At 58.1% G+C, this 9,658-nt stretch overlaps 1 protein-coding gene across 4 annotated transcripts; it reads right to left on the minus strand.

Annotated features, from left to right (window-relative positions):
- Positions 1–107: 107 nt before the first annotated feature.
- On the minus strand, positions 108–8,435 carry RAB37 (RAB37, member RAS oncogene family). Of its 4 annotated transcripts, none has more exons than XM_089901677.1 (9): positions 8,281–8,420; positions 5,485–5,595; positions 4,454–4,495; positions 3,878–3,944; positions 3,723–3,775; positions 2,725–2,790; positions 2,099–2,155; positions 1,949–2,025; positions 108–1,804 (listed from the first exon to the last, which is right to left on the minus strand). In XM_089901677.1, exons 1-9 carry the CDS (start codon positions 8,371–8,373, stop codon positions 1,774–1,776), a joined length of 597 nt encoding a protein of 198 aa, XP_089757803.1. In that variant the 5' UTR covers positions 8,374–8,420; the 3' UTR covers positions 108–1,773. The 4 variants fall into 4 exon arrangements, with proteins under 4 accessions (XP_089757803.1, XP_022445415.1, XP_022445417.1 ...); XM_022589707.2 differs by having other exon boundaries at positions 108–1,781; positions 8,281–8,414; XM_022589709.3 differs by lacking the exon at positions 5,485–5,595 and having other exon boundaries at positions 108–1,781; positions 8,281–8,414.
- Between the last annotated feature and the right edge of the window lie 1,223 nt (positions 8,436–9,658).

The following is a 9,658-nucleotide window of genomic DNA, read 5'->3' on the forward strand; positions in this document are numbered from 1 at the left end:
TTGGCAGTCAGTGACAAGCAACGACAATCTTTTCAACATGATCCGCCCCCGCAACCCCCCCCCCGACCCCGCATCATGTGCACCTCAAAGAAGCAATGGACAGGGTGTACTTTCCAAAATACTGCCATTTACTTCTGAAAAACACAAATGCTAAAGGCCCAGAGCAGCCCATGTGATTGGATTGCCTGCGACCTGCCTTGGGCCCCAGAAGAACCCGGCAAGGTCAGGCTCCTCCCTGCTCTGCCCGGGAGAGGCCTGGAGAGCTTCCTTATCGTGCTGACTCTGCTCTGGGAGCAAGATTTCTGCCTTGAAAGCAAATGCAGCAGCTGCAGAAATGTACAGTGCATACCTTTCTCACCCCTCTCCCCACCCCTGGTGAACAGAGCTGGAGTAAAGGTGCCTCTAGGTCATAAGCTGCACGTCTCCTGCCCTCTTCCCATTGTTGGGGTCAGGGCTTTGGGAGACATGTGACCTTGGCCCCATGTAAACTCCTTTAGCATGTAAACTCCTTGCTGCCCGTCTCCCCACCCCAAGCCTCACCCACATGACCTTGTTTTGCATACAATGCGTTGATTTTCCCAGAAATGGATGACCTCTCACTCCCTAACCTGGCTCAGTACGAAGGGAGATAAAGCAGTTTGGGCCCGAATGTCCGTCTGAGAAGAAAAGGATGTGGCTGATGGGGGAGGAGATGGCCCTTGGGTTTAGGGGTTACACAATGGGGTGAGGTTTGCTCACTTCTACCTCCCACCTACTCCAGGAGTCAGGGCTTTCTTTTTATCTGGCTCTTTATCCAATGGAAGCACTACAGCTGCTTGAAGAAGTAGCCTGTGGGCTGCATACCTGCCAAAGGATTGGAACAGAAGAATAACCTTTCCCTATCAGTAACTGTAGGTGTCTGGGGACACAGGCAGAAAGGTAGGAAGATAAGGCCAGGGATTCAGGGAGGAGGGGCTCCCCTGGGATCTGAGGTCCAGTGAATAGGAACCAGATGTTTCCAGGTGCCCTAATGTGCTTGTGGGCTGGGGGAAATGGGGTGCACCTCCCAGAGAGGGGCTAGTAAGGCCAGAGGTAGCCTAACAGACCTAATCTCTGTTACTCCTCTACCCCCCTCCCCCCAGGGAGCTGGGTCCCTGCCCAATCTCCACATCTCTTATCTTCCTGAGGCTTTGGTCTAGCTCCCGGCACAAGGGCCCTGTCTTATTGGGGAAGATTGTTCTCTGGGGAGCCGGAGGAAATGAAGGCCTGGGTCTGCTCAGCCTCTTGCCAGCTGAAGGGTGGGAATGGGGGTCACTACCTGCCTCATACCCCAGAAGTGCATCAGTGCCCCCTGGTGCTGAGCTGGTGCAATATCACCCTCATGGTGGGTAGGTGGGAGGCCCAGGCCCCTGAGTCCTAGCACTAGAAGGCAAAAGGGGCACCAGCTCCCTTCCTCCGTTTTCTGGTGTCCTTTTGATTAGATTATGTATCATTAAAATGAAATAAAAATATTTTACCCTCCTCCGGGGATGCAGGGAAGCTACAGGAGCTAGAATAGGGGCAGGAGTACGGAGGGGCTGTGCACTGGGTCCCCCAACTCTCTCCTCATTGGCTCAGCCGCTTAGAATAAACCAGGTCTGAGGGAGAAGGCTGCATCCTTGTGCGTCTCTGGAGCTTCCTCTCAGCCCCTTGGGATTCACAAGAAAGAGCAGCAGCTGGGCCGCTTCTTCTGGGATTCCACATAGTCTCGGATCTGGAAGCTGGGTTCATTGGCCTGCCGACCGGCTCTGTATTTCAGCTCCCTTGAAGAGGAAGAAGAAATGGCCTGGCCAGGCAGTGAGGAACTGAGCCTTCTCCCACTCCCACGGCCCGGGGCCGGGGGCCCTCTGAATGCCAAGGGCCAGGCCCTACTGAATTCCCAGATGGTGCCACCCTGCCCTGCACGTTCCCTTCCCGGCTCAGCGCTCACTTGGCAATGGCCAGAAAGGCTAACTCCACGTTCATGCCCGTCTTGGCGCTGGTCTCCATGAAGGGAACGCCATACTCCTGCCAGGGTGAGATTATCCTCAGTGGCCAGTCTCTGGCCGCCCACCCCCACTCCCCCCAGGCAGTCACTTACCCTGGCCAGCATCTCTCCATCCTCTGAACGGATCATCCTTTCACTGCTCACATCCGCCTGTCAAGCCCAGGTGGGTCACTCTGGGGAAGGAAGCCTTGACCCCAGATGGCCCCTCTCCTGCCCCGCTGGCCCAGCTTTCTGCCCTGGGAGCAGGCACTTCCCGCCCTCTGCTGGTAGCCTGCGGGACTGCGGGTGGTATTATCCACCTGGGGCCAGGGCTTCTGCCTTCTTCAAGTTCTTACCCAGCTCCCAGCAGGGGGATCTCACCCCAACTCAGGGAGGTGGGTAACTCTGCTTGGCAAGGGGGTGGTGGCCAGCGTCGAAGGGCTGACAGTATTTGAGGTTAACCCTTTCCACACACAGCTCTTAATCCGTGTATCTAGTCCCTAGGATCTAATAGGGGCTGAGCAGCTGGTCATCCCTGGATCTCTCAGGAAGCAGCTTGACCTTTCCCTGCAGGGGGCCATTTCCAAAGCTTTAAGAGGGCAGATATGATGGACTGAAGCCTCCAGATAGGTCTGACTCCTGAACTGGAGGCTGTAAAGAGTGCTTTGCTGGAAGGATGTCCAGCTAATACTTGTGGCAGCGGGAGAAGGGTGGGCTGACCCTGCCCTGGAGCCACTCACCTTGTTGCCTAGGAGCATGATCACCACATCCCTCTGGGCGTACTCGTGAATCTCAGTGAGCCAGGCCTGTGGGAGAGGGTGCGCTGAGCCCCAGCCATTCCCCTCCTCCCTCCTGCCTTTCCTTCGTCTGCCCTGTGGATTATCCTGGACTACTCACTGCCCCTGAACACCGATCATAATGCCCTGTGCATTCTCTCATCTACATCTTTGTTTGGGCCTCTCCAGTCCTGAGTAGCTCTAAACCCCTTGCAGTGTAGCTCTCAGTTCTATGAAAGACAGAGGTGACAGAGGCTTTATCTTATAAATCAGCTGGTAGTCACCAGCAGTCTCCTCGAGTGCCCTGTTGAGGATTCTAAGGCCCCATAAGGGCTCAGTGATCAAAAACACTGTGATTGATTAGTGATGTCTGCCATGAGCATGGGGTTGGAGGTGGCAGTAGGAGTGCCATGGATTCCATCCAGTTTATAAGCAGTTTTATATCTGTATGTCTTGTTCCCCCAGTTTGCTTGTCAACCCCTCGAGGTCAGGGAGCATGTGAAATCGTCACGATGCTGTGCACAGAGTCAGTGTTTGTTGAATTACTGTCTCGACTATTTAATAGTTTGCTTGTGAGGAGGGAGCCACTCACTTTGTCTGCCTGAGTCACCTTCTTGAAAGTTGGGGTGGATGTATGGGTAGACTTTTCTGCTTGGGCTCTCCTCTTGGTCTCTGTGGGTAATTGTCCAGGGTGGAGCTGGGCACTTTCTGAACATTTTGTCATGAAATGCTCCATGAATCATAGTCAGGGATGAGCAGGTGGCACACAGCCTGCTTGGCCTTTATGCCCACATGCCCATCAACTACCCAGGAGTAGTTTATTACTTCTGAGTCACAGCTCCGGTGTTTTTAACGAGGCAGCAGTATTCCATGCTCCACCCATTCCCACAAAGCAGGAAGCAGCCCTGGCCTGCACAGGCCCTGCCCTGCCTGCTCGTGAGTGGTGGGTGGGGAGGACCTACCCGGATGTTGTCGAAGGAAGATTTGTTGGTGATGTCATACAGCAGGAGCAAGGCTGGAGGGGGAGAGAGAGGTCACATGGGGAACTTGGGGCAGAAGGGTGGATGTTACAAGTGGGCTGGGGGGGTGGTGGAGGTGGAGCACGTGAGAGACCTACCCTGGGCATCTCGGTAATAAGCGTGGGTGACACTGCGGAACCGCTCCTGCCCTGCGGTGTCCCAGATCTAGGAAGGGATGGACAAATGGTCAGAAGGGGGCAGGGACTGTGCTGGGCAGAGGAAAGCCATGTTGTGGTACGAGAGATGGGCGGGGAGGTGAGATGTTTCCTTCTTTAGTTTCTCATGGGCTTGTGAACATCTGGTGATGTCCCGGATGGCGGTAGTTAATGAGTTCTCAAGCTCGTTCGGTGCTGTTGCCTCTTGCCCAGCCCAGGGATTAGAGGTGTCCAACCTCCTAGAGCAGATGAGGCCTGGGAAACTGGGGATGATTTGGAGCGAGCCTAAGCTTGTCTGAAGGCACTTAGAGCTGCTGCCTTTGACAGAAGGGAGGGTGCCTGGGAACGGCTTTTTCTGCAGACATCAAACAAACAAAGGCCGTTTCCTCTCCTGACCCCCACAGGAAGTTAGGCCAGGCTGAGCGCAGGGCCGCAGGCCTCCTGTGGTTGGGTGCGGAGGCTGGGCAGGCTCCCCCATCCTCTCGCCCACACCCCAGCCCTCCCAGCCGCTGCTCTCACCTGTAGCTTCACCCTCGTACCATCCACGGTCACCACCTTGTTCTGAAAGAGAAAAGGGCAGAGGGAGAGGTGGGCGTGGAGGGCAGGGGAGTCTCGGTTTCTGCCTTCTGCTGAATCCTACAGTACAGCAAACATCCTGTCTGGTTGCTCCCCAGGGCCACGGGGGTCCGGTGAGCCCCGGAGATGTCTCCAGCCAGATCGCCCCATCAGGGCAGTGGGACTCTGTCCCCAGGTACCCCTACTTTGGAGTCCTCTCTTCTGGGGACTCCGTCTGCCCTTCTCACAACACGCCAAGGCAGGGAGAGCCTGAGAACCTGCCTGACCGCACCCCTCCTCTCGCCCCGGCCCGGGCTCAGCAAGGTGCACAGGCGGAGCCCAGCCTCCAAGCTCTTAGAGATGAGACGCCCACCGGCATCTCGGGGATCGCAGAGGCTGGATCTGCAGGGCCGTCTTTCCCCTGGCTGTCCACTAGTTCTCCTCAGTGAAGCTTCCCCTCGCACTGGGAGGGAGGCACCTGGCCTTTGAGAGCACCCCTGCCAGGGTTAGACCCTCACTCTCCTGGCCCGTGCGCGTGTGCAGTGCTCAGAGCCCTCGGCATCCGGGATGCCGATTTGTAAAGATGGGTTCATCGAGGTGAGAGGGAGGGATGCTGTCAAGCTGCTCTCTCCCCACAGGGCCAGCCCAGTTCCTCCACCTGGTGCCGTGCTGGGCTTCCCGGGACTCCAGAAAGACTGGCTGACCTCAGGTCTTGCCGGGGGGCCCAGCTAGCACTGTGGGATATGTCGGCCCGGCTGGGGGCAGGATTTTAAGACTCAGTCTCTCATTTCTCATCCTGTAGGGGAGCCAAGAGCCTCCCCAAGCCCAGACTCCTCTAAGCTGGCCACCTCTGGGGTCCCTAGGGGAGCATCGTGTGCCCTAGGGTGAGCCACAGCAGTCCTGAGAAGCCAGCGCAGGTGAGGAGAGGACCGTCCCCCGTGCCTGAGCCATAGCCCCTGGCTCGCTGCTGGAGGAGGAGCCTGCAGCCACCTCACCCTGAAGTCTATGCCGACAGTGGCTATGAAGGTCCCGGACAGGAAGGCCCCATCTTTGAATTGGATCAGGAAACAGGTTTTGCCGACGCCTGAGTCTCCCAGAAGCATCACCTAGGAGATGGGGGCAGAGGCAGTTAGCTGGGCTTCCAGGGAGAGCCAGGGAAGGATGCCCACTGCCCCGAGGGCACCTGCTTCTGGAAAAGCCTGCTGCTGCCTTCACCCTGCCTCTCCTCTCCACACTCCCTGGCTCCGGCTGCCTCTCAGGCTCTCCCTCTGACCCTCCTGTCCTCATCTGGTTTCCTGGAAGCCTGAGTTGCCAACTTAGCACCAACAGGACCTCAAACGTGCTCGGTGGCCCCAGAGAACAACCACATTCATGTGGTCTCGACTCTGCACCGTGCTAGGATCCCTTCCCTCTCTGTGTGTGTTCCACGCATGTGTGCACACGTGGGTGGGGCTATGGTGCCAGAAAGAGAAGTGTTAATACCTCGGACAGGGATTCCCACCCAAGGGAGTGTATCAGAATCTGATGGGGGCACGGCTCTGTCATTTGCAAGGCCATATTCTAAACTTACTTTTGTTCCGGTGTTTTACTTTTGGTTACATTTATTTGGAAGTTCCTAATGACATTTTATGTTTATAAAAGCGTTGCATGAATTAGGGAAGGTTGAAATTTATACTGAAGCGGAGAGACATTTAGTCTGAAGTTCGTTCCGCAGAAACCTCCCACGTGGGACAAATGGCTGACAATTGGCATCCCTGGTCACTGTAGGTGGCAGAGCAGGAGGGAGTGTGTGTGGGGGTATGTTTGTCCCTTTCCTGTCTGTCCAGTCTCTGCTCATCTTCTCTGGGGACCATGGGCGGGGGAGGGGACCCCTCTGTCTAGTCACTCCAATCTTGGAGAACAGAGGTCCAGACCTAATGCTGGAACTTTCCCAACAGGCCGAGTCGATACTTAATGGGCTGAGCAGGGACTAGGTTTGAGTTATTTTTGAGGCTCTGACCTTGACAATGGAGCCCAAGGGCTTTCCTGCTGTGGGCATGGGGTATGGGATTAGCTAACTTTGGTGGAGAGGTGGGGGGCTGAACCAAAGGTGTATGAAGGCTGGGGTCCTGGCTTGTACACGGGTTACTGGGGGACTTCGGGAAGATTTCTTAACCCTTCTGTGGCAGTTTCCATAGTGGTTAGAAGGAATGAGGGATAATTTCTTTGAGGCCTTACTAGACTCCGTTAATGTCTAGGGTCAACAATGTTGGCATGAACCACCTGACTCCAGAAGAGTGGCCCGGGGTGGGTGCTGCCTGCCTGTGGCCCCATCCCCTCTAATCCTCCCCAAGGAGCTCCCACCAGGCTCTTCCCAGACCATCCCGGACTCAGTCTCCTAGGCAGGCCTCGGGCACGAAGGCTGGTGGGGGCCAGAGGCCAACTCTCCACAAATGCCGCTTGGCCCAGGGGACAAATGGCAGGCTGGGGGCTAAGGAGCCTTCTGGAGCCTGCATTGCTCCCTGGCTCCTGGGTCCCAGTACCCGATGGGGAAGGAGGGAGAGAGGGAGGTAGGGCAAGCACCTGTGTACTTTACAGTTGACGGTTGCCTTGAGCAAATGATGCCACCCACCCAGCCAGGCAAGTCCACCAAACAGCTGCCCAGCCTTGCCACCTCCTAGGCAAACACCCAGCTGGCGTGTCAGGCAAGGAGGTCAGGCAGTTCCCAGCGGCCTGGGGCTGGCCCTCAGCAGCTCCCCTCCCCTGAACACAGTGGGGGCCGACTTCCTGCCTGGAGCCCACAGAGGACGCTTATCGCAACGGCTCTGGGTGGGTGACTTGCAGAGTAGCTTCCTCTGAAACAAGGGGGGTTGCAGGAGGAATCCAAGGCGCAGAAAGAGGCAGGTCTCCTTCAAGGCCATGTAGCATGAGATGCGCGGCCCCTTCGCTAATCTATCCCCAACCCTACAGAGGAAGAGTGGAGGCTCTGGGCTCTCTCAGCACCTCTTTCAGAGTTCCTGGTACCTGCCTGCTCCAAGGGCATGAAGGGAGGGCAGACAGACCAGTGTCCACCACCAGCCCCCCCTGCTTCCGTTCAGGGCCACCCGCAGAGGGAACCAGCCCCAGACAGCTGACTTAAGCTCTCCCAGGTGGGAGACTTGTGCCTAACGCCCCAGGTCTTTCTCACGTTCTAAAAATTCCCATGTGGGTCTGCATTCTGGCTAGCAACATCCTCCCAGAAGAAGGTGTGGGCAGTGACTGCAGGGGTGGAAAGGGAAGGGGTAGCGCCTGGGGGCAGCTGGGGTCCTAAAGATCTTCAGTCCTAAGGCCTGGTTAACTGGGAGAAGGGCATTAACTGCAAGTTTCCCCGCCGCCAGGGGGCGTCCTTTCCGAGTCGCCAGGCAGCCCTATTTCCCAGCGCTTCGGGTGCCTGTACCCTGGAGGGCTGTGCGCTCAAACCCTACCTAGAAGCATGGGATTCCTGGGGCTCGTATTGGCCGGAGTGTGGCAGAAGAAAATGGGGTTGGGGTCCTCTGGGTGGGGAGTCACTCGCTCCTTCCGATCTTCCTCTCCCTTCTCCCACGGAGCCAGCCCAGATCCCTGGACGCTGGCATGGGCCCAGGGCTCTGTCTCGACCCTCCTTCCTTATTCTGGGAGACCCGGCTGCCTGGGGGGAAGGGATGAGTCCAACGCAGACGCAGCCAGAAAGGGTCTTGGGCGGGGAGGCCGGGGTCTCAGGGCGAAGAGCGCGGGGAGGGGTGACCCCCAGAGCCGGCACCGAGTCCCCAGCGCTGGGTGCAGTGCCCACCCACCTTGCCCATAAGATCGTAGCGCGGACTGCAGGGTGGGGAGCGCTCGGGGGCCTCGCCGTTCCGGGTGGCAGCGGCGCCAGGCGTGCCCATCATGTCCCTGGACCAGAGGTGAGCTGGGGCAGGCGGCGGGCGAGGGATGGCGCACGAACCGCCGCGCCTTAGGCTCCACCCACTCCTTCTCCCCTCCACCGCCCCGGCCCGGACCCCGACAGGCTCCTCCCTCCGTCCGCCACCTGAAAGACACTGGCGAGGAGCGGGCTGTCCCGCGGGGGCGCGCAGGACCGCAGGGTCAGCTCCCGAGGGGCAGGAGGGCCCCCGTGCGCCACACTGGCCTGAGGGCGTGGGCCAAATCCAGCCCTAGGACCGACCGGTCCCCAGGGTTGTCAGCTGCCGGGGTTAGGTTCCCACCGGGAGCTGTCCCTGGAGACCCCGCCTTCAGGGGAAGATCTGGCCTCGCTGGGACCCGCGGACCCGCGCCCGGGTTGCCACTGCGCAGCGTGGCCAGGAGGCGGCGCTCGGGCTCCATCCGGCTGGCGGGCAACAGGTGGCTCCGGGAGCGGGGGGCGGGGGAGGCTGGAGACGCCCCTGGGCAGCGCGGCGCGGGGTTCACGAAGAGGCGTGCGTTCCGAGCGCAGCTCTCAGGCAGTTTCGCTTTTGCTAATGCACCCCAACTCGACGTCATCTGAATGTAATTGTGTTTACCGACCGATGGATATTCACCTTGCAGCACATTTGCACTTCGGGGCCCCTGGCCGGTGCTTGGACTTTGACACCTCCCATTTCTGCCTGCCCTGTTGGGCTGCGCCCAGAATGTACCCACCCCGGAGAGCCTTCCGAGGTGGGCTTCCCTGCACACCTCCCAATCCAGGCGCTCCCGAAGGCAGAGCTGACCCCTGGCACCGAGTAGGCCTTAAACGTTTGGTATCAAAAGAATTCATGAAGTCCTGAATCTTTTTTTTTTTTTTTTTGGCTCCACCGCAGTGGCACCTGGGTTCTTACTTCCCTCACCAGGGATCGAACGCACGCCCCCAGCAATGGAAGTGCAGAGTCTTAACCACTGGACCGCCAGGGAAGTCCCTGTGGTGAATCATTTTGAGCAGAGTCTCCAGGACATCCAAGGAACCCTGCAGCTCCTGGTGACAGAGGGTGAGAGTATGTCCGGGGTTGTCCATAGCGGAGTTCAGGGGCCCTGGCCTGGGCTAACCATTCAATTACGCTGTCCCAACGTCTTATATAAGTGAGGTCAGGTTCCCGCGGAACAGGGTGGGTGCAATACAAAGGAACTGTGTGAAGGGTGTGAGGAGAGGCAGGGGCCCTGCACCTCTTTACCTACATGTTGGGGTGAGGGGCAAGGGGCAGGCATGGCTCATGGGTGACC

Source organism: Delphinapterus leucas, chromosome 19 (assembly GCF_059928025.1).
Source record: "Delphinapterus leucas isolate spDelLeu-1000000601 "Yukka" chromosome 19, BTC_Dleu_Yukka2, whole genome shotgun sequence".
NCBI classification, from domain to species: Eukaryota; Metazoa; Chordata; class Mammalia; order Artiodactyla; family Monodontidae; genus Delphinapterus; species Delphinapterus leucas.

Coding starts and splice junctions, on each gene's coding strand:
- RAB37 (XM_022589707.2), bottom strand. CDS start 8,373: ATGATGGGCACGCCTGGCGCCGCTGCCACCCGGAACGGCGAGGCCCCC. Junction 2,156..2,724: donor TCATGCTCCTAGGCAACAAG/GTGAGTGGCTCC, acceptor TGGGCTTGACAG/GCGGATGTGAGCAGTGAAAG. Junction 1,782..1,948: donor GCCTTTCTGGCCATTGCCAA/GTGAGCGCTGAG, acceptor TTCCTCTTCAAG/GGAGCTGAAATACAGAGCCG.